The sequence below is a fragment of the Panicum virgatum genome, chromosome 1N, assembly GCF_016808335.1.
Source record: "Panicum virgatum strain AP13 chromosome 1N, P.virgatum_v5, whole genome shotgun sequence".
NCBI lineage: Eukaryota > Viridiplantae > Streptophyta > Magnoliopsida > Poales > Poaceae > Panicum > Panicum virgatum.
Window position 1 is genome coordinate 35871294 of NC_053145.1, and position 17002 is coordinate 35888295.

Below are 17002 nucleotides of genomic sequence, written 5' to 3' on the forward strand. Positions count from 1 at the left end.
TAGGAATCATAGCACAAAGCAACTACAAGTTCATTACCTCAATTTTAACATTTTTGAATCGAAGCCTTTTACCACGCCCAATTATAATTACAGTCCCTGAATATAGCTGGCCTTTGTTATCAAATTCCTCGCATAACGATATAGTGCCTCCACAGCCATCGTAAATGAACTCATCAATGTCACGACCATCAACTATGAGCTGCCTTCCAGGAGAGAGTTGAATAACATTTTCTCTTTGCAAGAAAACACGCTCGGAAAGTATAATATCATCAGACCTCATAAGAGGATCATTCTTTGGGTCCAGACTTTCCTCTCTGCCAGTTATTGTGCCTAATGAAGGCACAAAATATTCAACAACAGGAAGCAGAAAATCCAGGACAACAAGTATACGCGGCTGCTGAATTCTTATAACAAATGATTGGAAGGAAGAACGCCAACGATAATCCAGTATCAGCATTGTGAGGTTCGAAACCCCCACATTAGTTAAAGAGTCCTCGGCACACAGGTTAGCAGTCTCTGAATAAGATCCTAGCATCAGACGCATCTCAGACTTTGTATCTGGACGGATATCATGTATGGAGAATTTAAGTATAGACAAATATAGATCCATTTCAAGCATTGAAGTTGTCCTGTAAGATACCCATAGACCTTCTAGCTGCAGAATAAAAAAAAAGTAGACAAAGTGTAAATACGATACAGGAATAAGACAATACAAATACATACATCGTGTACCATCCCACAACATAGTATTAAAAATGTATAAGCATCCCATCATGCAGCACTAGAATGTCATGTCCATGAGGGTGGTGGTGGGGGTAGACATTGAACCAGACACTTGGTGATTCAGTGCACCGGCAATGGATGCTCCCAGTCTCAAGTTCTTGGGTAGATGAGGATCTCTCCTGATAATTCTTGCTTGCCTTCAATTGCTAGAGGAAGAGGTAGAAACTCTTAATCTATTTCTTGCTTAATCAAAAGAGATGAAATCCCATTCTTACATAGATGAGGTAACTTGACTCCTAAGAAACCAATCTCTAGAGTTAAATCTAATTCTACCTCATCCCAGAGAGCCGTGAACAGTATCACGGAGTTACTGTTCGCGTGCTTCGGCCCTAGCATGGCCTGGGGCTGCTCCATCTCATGGGCCTTAACGGGCTAGATATGAAATAAATATAGATGACATAGTTTTCCATAAAAAACAAAATTGCACCCTCCTATAAATTAGAACTCTACAACTCATTTGTTAGAAATACTCACAGTAAGCTTTGCCAGAGGAGACCCCGCGTCTGGGCCATTGCGAAGATCAAGCAACGCATACTGAACATCAACAGTCATGACAACAACGGTACGTGAAAGCACTGGATGGTTACTAAGGTTGACTTTATCTGCAAGTAGACGAATTGACTCCTTTGTCCGGTTCACATTTTCACGAAAACTTGGGGGAAGGTTAGGTGTCTCTGATAAATTTGTTGAAATACAGTTTGTGATCACATTGTATTCCTTATCTGACATGACAGCATGCAGCAATCCTATCTGCAGAAAGATAAAAAGACAAATATAACTAGAAACAGGAGAAAAGAAAGTTCATATATTAGTTAATCATATAACCCCACAACTCAACCTAGGCTTAAACATAAAGCTCAGTAATTAAACAATGGAAAATGTTACTGCGCGGGGGCCATGCTCGTGCTAAAGCCGCGACCCCCATGGCCCGTGGCCTGCTGCACGTGAGCTCATGTGCCGTTTTGGCTCATAAAGCTGATTAGCTTTTGTTATTTTTGTACTAGTTGTTTCATACCTTTTAATTTGTGATAATTTTCTCATAGAGCATTCGTCTTCAATCATGTGTCCCATACAATGACTATACAGTAAACCCACATTGCATATGTTTTGAACTTATTGTAATTATTCTATGAATTTATATGCAGTAGTAATGTCGTGATAACAATTTATATGCACTAGTAGTGGTAACTGACAAACAATATCAAGTTGTGACCTGATATCTATATAAACTGACGGCACACATACAAAATAAAATATTTATAGAAACTGATATAAAATATAATATTTTTTACAAGGTCTCTGTGAAACCAAACAACCATACAATATAAGTTGATATAGGGTCTCTGCATAGGTTTCTATCGAAACTGCATTCCCTCCATCCCAAATTATAGGTCATTGTAGTTTTGCTAATTATGCATCTTTTGCTGTGCATCTAGATATACAATATGTCTAGATACATAATAAAACTTATGTATCTAATAAAGCCAGAGCGACCTATAATTAGGTATGGAGTACATGCCTATGCACAAATTTCTATTAGACACTTAGACAGTGAAGACAAGTTACAATCTCCAAATACTCCCTCCGTCCCAAATTATTACTAATGACGGGAATAATTACTGTATTCCTCCAACCCTAGATGGGTGGGTATATATAGAACCTATACATGAGCCTCTAGGTGGGCCTCTATACACATGGGCTCAATATACTCCAACACCCCCCGCAGTCTAAACTACCGGCGCAGCGGTATTCAAGACTGGACAACAAAAAAGCTAACACCCCCCGCAGTCTGAACAACTGACGCAGCGGTGTTCAAGACTGGACAAGATGAGAGTACAAATAGAGTACAAAAGGCAAATACCCCCCTAGCCACAACTAGCCACCGGCTACGTTGAGGCTGGATCAAAACTCCGAGAAGGTCGAGGAGGGCAGCCCCTTGGTGAAGATGTCAGTAAACTGGGAGGTAGTCGGGACATGGAGTACCCGAACATCGCCGATGGCGACTCTGTCGCGCACGAAGTGTAGGTTGATCTCCACGTGCTTCGTCCGCTGATGCTGGACGGGGTTGGTGGAGAGATACACGGCGCTGACGTTGTCGCAGTAGACGAGCGTACTCTTGGCGAGCGGGCTGTGGAGCTCCACCAAGAGCTATCGTAGCCAGGACGCCTCCGCCACGGCATTAGCGACAGCCCGGTACTACGCCTCGGCACTGGAGCAGGAGACAACCGGCTGCCGCTTGGACGACCAGGAGACCAGGTTGCCGCCCAGGAAGACGGTGTAGCCGGAGATGGAGCAACGAGTGTCCGGGCAGCCAGCGTCGGTATAGACCACCAGCTCAGCAGAGGGCGAGCGGTGAAGTACCAGGGCGAGGTCCACAGTGCCACGGACGTACCGGAGGAGACGCTTCAGCGCAGGAAGGTGTGACTACCGGGGATCATGCATATGGAGACAGACCTGCTGAACAGCGTAGGTGAGGTCCGGCCTGGTGAAGGTGAGGTACTACAAAGCGCCGGCCAGACTCCGGTAGGCAGTAGGATCAGCCACCGGATCACCTAGATCAGCAGACAGCTTCGCTTGAGTGTCGACTGGAGTGGAGCAGGGCTTGCAATCAGTCATCCCAGCCCGCTCCAGAATATCGAGGGCGTACTGTCACTGGTGAAGGAGAAGACCAGACGGGCGAGGCTCAACAGTGACGCCCAAGAAGTGGTAGAGCTGACCGAGATCCTTCATAGCGAACTCCTGCTGCAGAGAGGAGATGACACTCTGAAGCAACTGCTGACTGGAAGCTGTGAGCACAATGTCATCGACATATAGTAGCAGATATGCAGTCTCATCCCCACGGCGGTAGATGAAGAGAGACGTGTCAGACTTGGCCTCGGTGAACCCCAGTGTCAGCAAGAAGGTGGCGAACCGAGAGTACCAAGCCCGTGGAGCCTGCTTCAGTCCATAGAGAGACTTGTTGAGCCGGCAGACCATATCCGGACGACTCGAGTCCACAAATCCCGCAGGCTAAGAGCAGTAAACAGTCTCTGACGGTGCCGTGAAGAAACGCATTCTTCACGTCCAGCTGGTGCACAGGCCAAGTGCGCGAGAGCACAAGCGAGAGGACCGTGCGCACCGTAGCGAGCTTCACGACCGGGCTGAAGGTCTCATCATAGTCCACACCAGGCCGCTGAGTCATAGTCCACACCAGGCCGCTGAGTGAACCCCCGGAGAACCCAGCGAGCCTTGTAGCGCTCTAGTGTGCCGTCAGCCCGACGCTTATGCGTCCAGATCCACTTACCAGTCACCACATTGCAACCAGACGGACGTGGCACGAGGTCCCACGTCTGGTTGGCAAGAAGAGCCGCGTACTCCTCTTCCATTGCGCGAAGCCAGTGAGGATCCGCCAAGACGTCGCGGACAGAGGGGGGTACCGGAGAGACCCACGGCTCTACCTCGGTGGCGGAGAGAGTCGCGGCCTGGGATGCCATCCCGATGGATGACCGGCGGGTGGCACACCTCCGGCTCGGCTCGAGAGGGAGCCGGAAGAGGCGGCGGCGGTGACGGCTCCGGAGTCGGCGTCGCAGGAGCATCCGGAGCAGGAGGCGGCGCCGGTGTCGACGCCGAACGACGCCGGTACACCTGCACCGGCTCAGCGCACCGCTGCGGCGCCGGGTTCGGCGCCGAGCGACGCCAGTACACCTGCACCGGCTGAGCGTACCGCTCAGGTGCAGGGGAAGGCACCGGGGCCGCGCGTGGCGCAGCGGGAGACACCGGGTCCGTGCGCGGCACGACCGGAGGTATGGGGGCCGCGCGTGGCGCGACCGCGTCCACCGGGGCCGTGCTCGGCGCAGCAGGGATCACCGGAAGCGGTGCCAGTGCGCCAGGAAAACCTGCAGGAAAGGGACAGACAGGTAATCGTGGCTGAACCATCGAGTCAGTCGGAAACAGAGACGCCAGCTCGGGATCAGAAGAAGGTGTGGAGGAGGTGGAGTAGGGGAAATCCGACTCGTCGAAGACGACGTGTCGAGAGATCAGAACGCGGCGAGGTGAGGTCAAAGCATCGGTACCCCTTGTGGTCATGGAAGTACCCGAGGAACACACGAGTCGAGCGGGGCGCCAGCTTGTGAGAAGCGGTGGCGGAGGTGTTAGGGTAACACGCACACCCGAAGACCCGAAGGTGGTCGTAGCGAGGAGGGGTACCGAAAAGAGCGTGGTGTGGAGTGGGAGCAGGAGAAGCAGTGGATGGAAGGCAATTGAGCAGGTAGGTGGCGGTGTGGAGGCTCTCAGCCCAGAAGCGCTCGGGGAGAGAAGCCTGGATCAGAAAGGTGCGCACGACGTCGTTCGTCGTGCGAATCATCCGCTCAGCCTTGCCGTTCTGAGGAGAGGTATACGGATAAGACATACGCAGCTGAACACCCCGAGACAGGAAGAAAGACCGGGAGGTGGAGTTATCGAACTCCCGCCCGTTCTCACACTGGACGGCCTTACCGGTGAGGCCGAACTGAGTGGACACCCAAGCAAAGAAGTGGAGGACGGTGGGGAAGGTCTCAGACTTGGCGCGCAAAGGGAAAGTCCAAGAGTAATGAGAAAAATCATCAACAATGACCAAATAATATCTATAGCCAGACATGCTGAGTACAGGAGATGTCCACAGGTCACAGTGGTTGAGATCAAAAGCATGCGCAGCATGCGAAGAAGAAAAAGAAAACGGAAGTCTAACATAACGACCTAACTGGCACGCATGACAGAGGTACTCATCAGGAGCCCTAGTACATGGAACATCGGTACTACGGCGGAGCTGAGCCAAAACGTCGCGGCCGGGGTGACCAAGCCGGCGGTGCCAGATGGTGGAAGAAGGCGTCACGGCAAAAACAGAAGACGAAGAAGCCTAAGGCGAGGCAGCGGAAGCAGGAAGCCGAAGAGTGTAAAGGGGCCCCGGGCTGTCACATCGGAGGAGCGGATGCCGGGAAGCCGAATCCTCCACAGTAAGACCAGAGGAGTCAAATTCGATAGAACATGAGTTGTCAGCAGTAAACTGGCGAATAAAAAGAAGGTTGTGAACCATTTGAGGAACAACAAGAACATTAGGAAGACGAGGAGCAGAACCCACGGCGGTGACAGGAAGGCAAGACCCATCACCAACCATGATAGAAGAAGGACAAGAGGGGTGTAGGAGTCGGACAGAAGAGAGGATACCAGCATCGGGAGTGGTGTGGAACGAGGCACCCGAGTCGGCGATCCACCCGAGTAGGAGTCAGTCCCATGATGCTGAGGGACTGCGCCAGAGCGGCCTGGTCCCACTCCCCAGGCCAGGTCGGCTGCTGGCTGGGCTGAGCGGGCGGGGTCCAAGACGGTGCGAAGAGTGGAGCAGCGCCAGTGAACATGGCCGCCGGCTGGAGCTGAGGACGAGGCCCCCCTCCCGGACCCTGGAACGGCCACATCGAGATGCGCCCTGACCATGGGTTGCTGAAGGATGGCCAGGGCGTACCTCCAGCGGCAGGGGCAGGAGCGGGAGCCAAAGCCGGCGTCGGCGCGCCCCGACGGCCCCCACCGGTACAGGTGCTCCCAGAAGCAGGGCCACCAGTGCCGCCACCACCACCCCGTCGCCGGCGACGTCCACGGCCCCCCCTCCTCCGGTCTACCCAGCGGGAGCAGCACCAAGGAGGGAGGTGGCAAAGAGGGAGGTGGCAGGAGCAGCGGAGGAGGCCGGTGGAGTAGCAACGAGCGCGGCGGGGATGGGCGAGGACGATCCGGGCGCGAGACCCATGGTGATCTCCTCGAGGGCGAGGTCGTCCCGGACCTGCAGGAAGGTGGGGAAGAGCCTCTGGAGGGCGATCCAGCCCTTCAGGTGGTCGTAGGTGTTGCTCAGTCCCCGTAGGACATTGAGCACCAAGACCCGATCGAACACCGGATCCCCGAGGTCGTGAAGAGCATCGGTCATGCTCTTCATCCGCCGGCAGTACTCACCGACGGAGAGGTCCCCCTGCACGAAGGTGCGGAAGGTGGCGTCGAGCTGGAGAGCGCGGTACTCGGCGTTGCCGAGGAACTGCCCCTCGAGCGCCACCCAAGCCTGCCGCGCAGTGCCGCCGTGGGTCCTGACGAGGTCCTGCAGATCTAGGGAGATGGTCCCGAAGATCCAGGACATGGCGACGCTGTCGAGGCGCAGCCACGCCACGTCCCGCGCCTCGATCAGCGAGTCGACGAGGACGTGGTCGTCGATGGCGTAGCGACGGAGGGTGAGGAGGACCTGGTCCCGCCAGCAGCCGTAGGAGGACACGGGGTCGAGGAGGACGGAGACCGGGGCCCTGATGTTCTGGACGCCGGCTGCCTGGAGGTGAAGCTGGGCGACCATGGGGTCGGCCGGGGCGTACCGGGCTCCAGATCCAGCTGGTGGGAGGAAGAGGCGCCGTGCTCGGGGTCGACGGGCAGCTGGCCGGAGACACGGAGGAAGTGCTCCGCCTCGGCGACTCGGAGAGCGAGGGCGTCGGCCGTGGCGCGCTCTCGCTCCCGAGCGATGGCAGCCATGCGGACCCGCTCCTGGGCCGCCGAAGCCTCCGACTTGGCGGCGAGGAGGGCCGAGGCGAGAGCGGCGTCGGCCTGCTGTCCACGGGAGGCATCCCGAGCTGGGGCCACGTGGGATCGGCAGCGGCGGGCTGCTTCCCGGCGGCGACGGCGGCGCGGTGGGCGTCCTGTGCGGCGGCCTGCGCGGCGGCCGGAGGCCCGGCAACCCCCGTACCCGCGCCAGCAGAGGCTGCGTCGGGCAGGGGGCCCTGCTGGGCGGCGGCAGCGGCCACGGCAGCTGCGCCCGCGGCTCCCCCGGCGGCAGCCCCTGCTGCGGCGTCAGCAGCTGCGGGCGCAAGGGCCGCCAGAGCGGCAGTAGCCGTGGTAGAGGTCCCGGCCGCCACGGATCCGCGCCCCACGGCCGGAGCAGAGGACCCGGCGGCGGCGGATCCGGGCCTCACGGCCGGAGCAGAGGCCCCGGCAGCGGCGGATCCAGGCCCCACGACCGGAGCAGGGGCCCCGGCGGCGGCGGATCGAGGCCAGGCGGCGGATCCGGGCCGCATGGCCGGAACAGAGGTCCAGGCGGCGGGCCAAGCGGCTGCGGGCCACACGGCCGGTGCAGGGGAGGAGGGGAGGGGAGGGAAGGAAGAGAGAGGAGGGGAGGGGAGAGGAGGAGGGGCCGGCGGCCGGCGGCCAGCCATGGCTGCCGGCGGCGGCGGCGGGCCGGGTAGGAGAGGGAAGAGGAGACCTAAACCTAGGCTATTGATACCATAATGACGGGAATAATTACTGTATTCCTCCAACCCTAGATGGGTGGGTATATATAGAACCTATACATGGACCTCTATACACATGGGCTCAATATACTCCAACCATTACTCGTTTTTGGCTTTTCTAAATGCATAATTTTTGCTATGCATATATATATATATATATATATATATATATATATATATATATATATTATGTATAAGTGCATAGCAAAATCTATGTATCTAGCCAAAACAACTAATAATTTGGGACGGAGGGAGTACAACATAAGTCGCCTCATGCTTGACACATAAGATACTACTATGCATACAACTTAAGTTGACAGATGCATTAAACAGCTTCAAAACATGTGTAATGTAGGTCTGGAGCGACCGGTGTGCATTAACCTGGTCCTTAAACTATGATAAACTTTTAGTTGCAAAGTAATTTTCTTAAATTTAGTCAGAGGGTGTACTCCGATGACTCCAATAGCTCTAATGCTGAAGGAAACATGAAAAAATGAAATAATTTAGGAGGCACATTTTACTTTAGGTACTTTTAAATTCATAAAAGTATATCTTCATTTCTTCAACTCTTAGGAGCATTTACATTTTTTAATAAAACAGGGAGAAGCGTTTGTTTTTTCTTCTTTTTTAACAAATCTAATGAATGAATACAAGCTGATAAGTAATACATGTTGGAAAACAAAAAAATATTGAAACTGCATGTGACAAATAGGAGGTCAGCCTTTAAGTAGGAAATAATGGTGACCAAATAGAAAGTGGCAATCAGACAACAAAAAAGTGGACACCATATTAAGTTGTAGGCGCAGAATAAGAAAAACAAAATTCATTACCTGAACTTTCATACATAGTATCGGGACCTTTCGGAAGATATCCCGCAGGCTACGTCGCACCTCTACATTAATGCCATGACCATCCTGAATCATACACTTTCCTAAAATTCCATTTACTCCAACAGCCATGTTGATTCCATTTATCTACTTGCAAGAATCAAAGTATCATATAAGATAATACGCTTAATATAATCGGAAAATTAGTTTTCCAGCCCAATGCATACCTCTGCATGGAGAACATCAAGCCTTACAGCAGAAGGATCAGTCTCTTCACCTCCATGCCAACTGAACTCATTCCTTACTTTTAATTGTCCAAGATCAAATTGTATATAACTGCAGGAAGGTATCAGGGTCAGTGTCGTGTTTTTTTTATATATATAACAGAACATCATCATTCTACTACTTCATGTGAAGAAATTGACAGGCAGAAAACTAGAAAATACGAAGTCGCACAAATCTAAGAAATGGAACTGAACACTTGCAACATATGGTGTAGAATAAAAAGAACATTTACAACAACTAGATCTAAGGAACTAATTATCAAGGGTTGCTTATAGTAGCATTTATCAGATCAAAAGAATAGATATAACTAGATCATAAGGAACTAATTATCAATTGGTGCTTAGAGTAGCAATTGTAAGTTAACTAGCTAATCACTAGAAGTGTAAACATACTCTTTACTCTGAGAATTCTTTGGAACAATGATTATGGGTGTGTCAAGTGAAAGATCCAGCTTTATAGCAGAAGCACCATCTATTTCATACTTCTGAATTAACCACTCAAAACCTCCAACTTTATCAATAAACTTAATTGCCTCTTCAGTATGAGGGGTTGCCAGCTCCATAAAGTAAGAAGTGAACTGCACAATAAAAGGCACGTTAAAGTAGAGACACGGCGGAAATCTGATAAAATAATTTGCAATGTCAATACATACCTCTTGAACAAAACGGTAGAGGAAGACAATACGGACAGCTGAAAGCTGCCCAGTCAAACTGTAATTGTGCCCTTCAAAGTCTTCATCATCAACACTGTATGACTGAAACGTGAACTGCAGGAGAAAGTATAACCATCAGCATCTGAACATTTTGAAACTATAAAAAAAAACTTATCTTCATAACAAGATTGCATGTCTGACATAGTTTTTGCTGCTTCAACATTAAAAGAAGTTACGAAACACAAGTAGCCAAACTGGACAAGCATTGAGTGTTAGCGCGCCACACCTAGCCAACCCGACCATAAAACCCAGGTGTTATAATGGGAGGTGTTAGCGCGCCCCACCTAGCCAACCCGACCATAAAACCCAGGTGTTATAGTGAGAGGGGTGGAGGCTTTTATCTATAGTCCATCATTCCCCCTACGGCGTGCGAGCCCGGCGTAGCCCGCAGCAGGTTCTAGTGCCCGGCGTAGCCCGCAGCAGGTCTCAGCACACGAGAGGCGCAGGGGAAATCGCGCAGCGGAAATGCGTGGCCGGGTGGGTTCGAACCCGGGACCTCGGCTCTGGTACCATGTTAGCGCGCCCCACCTAGCCAACCCGACCATAAAACCCAGGTGTTATAGTGGGAGGGGTAGAGGCTTTTATCCATAGTCCATCAGGAGGGGTGGGGGCTTTTATCCATAGTCCATCATTCCCCCTACGGCGTGCAAGCCCGGCGTAGCCCGCAGCAGGTTCTAGTGCCCGGCGTAGCCCGCAGCAGGTTCTAGTGCCCGGCGTAGCCAGCAGCAGGTCTCAGCACACGAGAGGCGCAGGGGAAATCGCGCAGCGAAAATGCGTGGCCGGGTGGGTTCGAACCCGGGACCTCGGCTCTGGTACCATGTTAGCGCGCCCCACCTAGCCAACCCGACCATAAAACCCAGGTGTTATAGTGGGAGGGGTGGAGGCTTTTATCCATAGTCCATCAGGAGGGGTGGGGGCTTTTATCCATAGTCCATCATTCCCCCTACGGCGTGCGAGCCCGGCGTAGCCCGCAGCAGGTTCTAGTGCCCGGCGTAGCCCGCAGCAGGTCTCAGCACACGAGAGGCGCAGGGGAAATCGCGCAGCGGAAATGCGTGGCCGGGTGGGTTCGAACCCGGGACCTCGGCTCTGGTACCATGTTAGCGCGCCCCACCTAGCCAACCCGACCATAAAACACAGGTGTTATAGTGGGAGGGGTGGGGGCTTTTATCCATAGTCCATCATTGAGATGCAATTAAATCCAGATATTCTAGTACCCAAAGCAACTAACAAATGAATGAGGTACGGTGCTAATAACCAATGAGATGCACGCCCTCCCAGATATTCTAGTACCCAACGCATGTTACCAATTAATTGACATACAGGATCTAAAAACTGGCTGACAAAAAGAACAGCACGAGCAGTGTCAGCCAGGTGGCAGATAGATAGTGTTAGCGAGATATGCTGGCCCCATGGGCCTTTTGGTTAGCCGGCCCTGTTGGCCATTAGGGTTGGGCGCCGCACACAGGTGCGCCTCCCTCCTCTGGGATCTCTCTGTGTTGGTTAGGATAGGCAAGGATCCTCCTGATAGGTTGTTTCCATGTACCTTGGCAACCTTGCCTATATGTATCTGGACAAGTGCTTTGCACCCTAATCAATCTACTAATCTTCCCAGCCATAGCTTCCTTCATGGTATCAAGAGACTGGGTACCTACCCGACCTCGTTTCCACTCCAACCAGCGCGTTGCCAGCGCATGTCCTCTGCTCCGGCGACCTTCGTCGCAGCAGCCATGGTTGGGACACCCCCTTCCTCCCCCAAGACCGACCCCCAGACGGAGGAGGAACACAAGGCCGCCCGCGCCAAGGCCGGCCCGCGCGGCCGCCCTCGAGCGCGCCGTTGAGGCCGAGCGGCTGGCCGACGACACGGCCAAGGAGCGCGATACCACCCCCGAGCGCCTCCGTCAGGCGCTCCTCCTTGCCGCCAAGGAGCACGCCGCGGCGGGCGCCGCTGACCCGCCCCTCAAGCCTCAAATGTGGAATAGGAGCGAGCAGCAATTATTTTATTTAATTGCGCTAACCAGGATTCGAACTCGAGACCTTTGGCTTTGATACCATATTATTTGGTCATTCTTGATGATTGCTCTCACTACTTTGTGGACGTTTCCCCTACGCCTCAAGTCCAACACTTATGACACCCTTGCTAACTTCTTTTCTTATGTGACTACACAGTTCGGTACCACAGTTAAGACCGTTCAGTGCGACAACGGACACGAGTTTGACAACTCCAGCGCCCGGACTTTCTTCCTCACCCGTAGCACACACCTGCGCATGTCATGCCCCTACACTTCGCCTCAAAACGACCGAGCCGAGAGGATCATTCGTTCCACCAACAATATCCTCCGTTCGCTAATATTCCAGGCGAGTCTGCCACCCTCCTACTGGGTCGAGGCCCTCTCCACCGCCACATACCTCCTGAACCTCCTACCAACCAAGACGCTGGCCATGTCCACTCCCCATATGGCCCTGTATGGATTGCCACCCTCCTACGACCATCTACACGTCTTCGGTTGCCGATGCTACCCAAACATGACAGCCACTGCGAGCCACAAGCTAGCGCCTCGCTCCCTTCCATGCGTCTGCCTTGGGTATTCAGCTCATCATAAAGGGTACCGCTGCCTTGACACATCATCCAACCGTGTCATCATATCGCGACATGTTGTGTTCGAAGAGTCTGTGTTTCCTTTTGCTAAGCTATCACCACCCCCTGCCTCCCAGGCATACGATTTTTTGGAGGATTCCACTGACTTTGTGCCGGCTCCAATAGGATCGTCACAAACTCCTACCTCTACAGGTTCTCCACTGTGCTCCGTGCAGGATCGCCGGCTCAGATGCAGCCACCTACGGCGACGGCGTCCCGCGCGGCTGCGACCCCTAGCACCTCGACCTCGGGTCCCGGCGCGGTCACTCCCGCACTGCCATGTGCGGCCCTCGGAGCATCCTCTACCGCACTGCCGCGTGTGGCCCTCGGAGCGCCCCCTCCCGCACTGCCACGTGCGGCCCCTAGAGTCCCGCCTGGTTTCGCCCCGAGCAGTCCGGCCGGTGCATCGCCTGCACCTGCGCCCGGCCCGCGGAGTTCGGCCGGCGCATCGCCTGCACCTGACCCAGGCGACCCTGCCTCTCGCCTGGCAGCGTGTCCCCCTCCGGTGCAGCCCTACGACCGCGTTTACACGCGGCGCGGTAGGCCAGCTCCACCGCCTCCGTCCAGCACCGGCGTACCTCCGCTACCTAAGGGAGCCATCCCGATGGACCCCGTCGTCAACCAGCATCACATAGTCACTTGTGCAAAACTTGGCTTCCGACAGCCCGCACTCTTCACTGTGGCCCCTTTGTCTCTGATTCCGAAGACCTTCCGTAGTGCCCTCGCTAATCCGAATTGGCGGGCGGCTATGGAAGAGGAGCATGGAGCTCTCCTGAGGAACAACACATGGGATTTGGTTCCTCGGCCGCCGTGTGCCAATGTGGTTACTGGCAAATGGATCTTCAAACACAAGCTCCAACCGATGGCTCTTTGGAACGATACAAGGCTCGCTGGGTCCTTCGCGGGTTCACTCTGCGCCCAGGTGTGGATTTTAATGAGACATTCAGTCTTGTGGTCAAGCTAGCAATCGTCCGTACTATTGTTCTATCCCTGGCGCTCTCTCGTCGCTAGCCCATTTATCAGCTGGACGTCAAGAATGCGTTCCTCCATGGAACTCTCTCGAAGACAGTTTATTGTGCACAGCCAGCTGGTTTCGAGGACCCTGCTCACCCTGACTTCGTCTGTCGGCTCAACAGATCACTCTATGTGTTAAAGCAGGCCCCTCGTGCATGGTACAGTCGCTTCGCAGCATACCTGCTCAGTCTAGGATTCGATGAGGCCAAGTCAGACACCTCTCTATTTGTCTACCGCCGCGGCACTGACACCATATACTTGCTGCTCTATGTTGACGACATCGTCCTCACAGCTTCTTCCTCAGCTCTTCTCCAGCGCACCATTCAGCAGCATGAAGGACCTTGGTGAGCTGCACCACTTTCTGGGGATGCACGTCAGGCGTTATGACTCTGGTCTTATTCTTTCCTAGTGACAGTATATGTTGGACATCCGGGATCGCGCTGGCATGGTAGAGTGCAAGCCTTGTTCTACTCCAGTGGACACCAATCTCAAGTTGGCGGCTGATGGTCCGCCTGTTCAGGATGCCTCAGAGTTCCGGAGTCTCGCAGGTGCCCTTCAGTACCTCACCATTACCAGGCCGGATATTGCCTATTCAGTTCAGCAAGTTTGCTTGCACATGCATGATCCTTGCAAGCCACACCTTACTGCTCTGAAGCGTATCCTCCTCTACATCGAAGGAACTCTACACCTGGGACTTCTTCTTCGACCGTCTTCGCAGAGTGAGCTGACTGTGTACTCCAATGCTGACTGGGCAAGTTGTCCAGATACTCGTAAATCCACATCGGGTTATGCGGTATTTCTCGGGGACAACCTAGTTTCCTGGTTGTCGAAGCAGCAAAACACGGTGTCCAGATCCAGTGCTGAAGCTGAGTACCGCGCTGTGGCCAATGGCATTGCCGAAGCCACCTGGCTGAGCCAGCTTCTCGAGCTCCATGCTCCACTTCAGCATGCTACTATATGTCTTTGCGTTAGGGAGCAAGCCACTATATGTCTTGTAGTGTTATCTTTCAGCTACAAATAACTGGCAAAGGCCACTAGGAAGCTGCAGCTCATCGCAGCCCAAACCACTAAGCAAAGCTTCAACCTGTGCTAAATAGCCAACACAATCTATTCAAGTTTAGATTCACATAGCTTTTGTGGCTACATCATAGCCAAGAAAATACATTTTTTATCTTGTTAGCCATGCTTGAATCCACAACTTGCATAGCTTAATATACTTGCATGAGCAAAAGTACAAAAGGGCGTACCCAGTGCCGTACCCTAAATTAAATACAAGGCAGAAACAAATCTTTCCTATTAGCCAACATATTTGACAAAAACAGTTGACTAGTAGAGGATACCTTTATAAGCGACTCAACACCAGGCTTCCGTATATCGCAAAGCCAACCCCAGCGATGATCTGGCCCAAGAGACATGTCGCAAAATCTCATGTTGCCCAGCATACCATCAATTGAAAAGGAACCTGGATGAACCTGATCAATATTTTTAAAAATCGAGTGAGACCAAAAAAAATGTAAGATATAGTTGATGAAGACATCCCTTATCCAGTGATAATGTGTGAATCTATAAAGGTAATTTAATAGCATTTTCATTAATGCACAGACAACTCCTTGGTTTGATGCTTCGAAAAAGTCACTGGTATAATGCTTCTAAAAAAATTCCCTGGTATAATGTTACTGGTGTTTGAAGAGCAAGTAGTAATAATCTAGCATACCCTTTTCAATATGATTTTTAAAAGGAAAAATACATATTACAGTGTTAAGCACTTGACCACAAACAAACTTCGAGTAATTTCAGTATTTCGCCAATGGACCAAGGTTTTTAAAGCGTTAAGGCGAGGCGAGGCGAGCCACCACCGCCTTTGTAGGAGTAAATGATTCCTTGTATTCTTCCAACCCTAGAAGGGTGGGTATATATAATGCCTATACATGGGCCTCTAGATGGGCCTCTATATACATGGACTCAATATTCTCTAACACCCCCCGCAGTCTGAACTACCGGCGCAGCGGTGTTCAAGACTGGACAACAAGAAAGCTAACACCCCCCCGCAATCTGAACAACCGGCACAGCGGTGTTCAAAACTGGACAAGAAGAGAGTACAAGTAGGGCACAGAAAGGGCTAATACCCCCGCAGCCACAACTAGCCACCGGCTACGTTGAGGCTGGATCGAAACTCCGAGAAGGTCGAGGAAGGCAGCCCCTTGGTGAAGATGTCAGTAAACTGGGAGGTAGTCGGGACATGGAGTACCCGAACATCGCCGATGGCGACTCTGTCGCGCACGAAGTGTAGGTCGATCTCCACGTGCTTCGTCCGTTGATGCTGGGCGGAGTTGGTGGAGAGATACACGGCGCTGACGTTGTCGTAGTAGACGAGCGTGCTCTTGGCGAGCGGGCTGTGGAGCTCCGCCAAGAGCTGTCGGAGCCAGGACGCCTCCGCCACACCGTTTGCGACAGCCCGGTACTCTGCCTCGGCACTGGAGCGGGAGACAACCGGCTGCCGCTTGGACGACCAGGAGACCAGGTTGCCGCCCAGGAAGACGGCGTAGCCGGAGGTGGAGCGACGAGTGTCCGGGCAGCCAGCCCAGTCAGCGTCGGTGTAGACCACCAGCTCAGCAGAGGACGAGCGGTGGAGTACCAGGCCGATGTCCACAGTGCCACGGACGTACCGGAGGAGACGCTTCAGCGCAGCAGGGTGCGACTCCCGGGGATCATGCATATGAAGACAGACCTGCTGAACAGTGTAGGTGAGATCCGGCCTGGTGAAGGTGAGGTACTGCAAAGCGCCGGCCAGACTCCGGTAGGCAGTAGGATCAGCCACCGGATCACCCAGATCAGCAGTCAGCTTCGCCTGAGTGTCAACTGGTGTGGAGCAGGGCTTCCAATCAATCATCCCAGCCCGCTCCAGAATATCGAGGGCGTACTGCCGCTGGTGAAGGAGAAGACCAGACGGGCGAGGCTCAACAGTGACGCCCAAGAAGTGGTGGAGCTGACCGAGATCCTTCATAGCGAACTCCTGCTGCAGAGAGGAGATGACACTCTGAAGCAACTGCTGACTGGAAGCTGTGAGCACAATGTCGTCGACATATAGCAGCAGATAGGCAGTCTCATCCCCACGTCTGTAGATGAAGAGAGACGTGTCAGACCTGGCCTCTGTGAATCCCAGTGTCATCAAGAACGTGGCGAACCGAGAGTACCAAGCCCGAGGAGCCTGCTTCTGTCCATAAAGAGACTTGTTGAGCCGGCAGACCATATCCGGACGACTCGAGTCCACAAATCCCGCTGGCTGAGAGCAGTAAACAGTCTCTGACAAGGTGCCGTGAAGAAACGCAATTTTCACGTCTAGCTGGTGCACAGGCCAAGTGCGTGAGAGCGCAAGCGAGAGGACCGTGCGCACCGTAGAGGGCTTCACAACCGGGCTGAAGGTCTCATCATAGTCCACACCAGGTCGCTGAGTGAACCCCCGGAGAACCCAGCGAGACTTGTA

The 17002-nt window shown here is 53.1% G+C and overlaps 1 protein-coding gene across 6 annotated transcripts in view; it reads right to left on the minus strand.

Moving 5' to 3' along the window:
- Window positions 1-17002, minus strand: part of LOC120655707 — an 84376-nt gene that overhangs the window by 27910 nt on the left and 39464 nt on the right. For 5 of the 6 annotated variants that reach the window (XM_039933668.1, XM_039933670.1, XM_039933667.1 and 2 more), the window contains 7 exons: window positions 14859-14990; window positions 9810-9923; window positions 9550-9734; window positions 9100-9208; window positions 8876-9019; window positions 1258-1533; window positions 38-655 (listed from right to left, as the gene is read on the minus strand). In XM_039933668.1, coding sequence (XP_039789602.1) covers window positions 38-655; window positions 1258-1533; window positions 8876-9019; window positions 9100-9208; window positions 9550-9734; window positions 9810-9923; window positions 14859-14990 — 1578 coding nt within the window. The remainder of the gene's footprint in view (window positions 1-37; window positions 656-1257; window positions 1534-8875; window positions 9020-9099; window positions 9209-9549; window positions 9735-9809; window positions 9924-14858; window positions 14991-17002) is intronic. The other variant, XM_039933671.1, reaches the window with a different exon arrangement.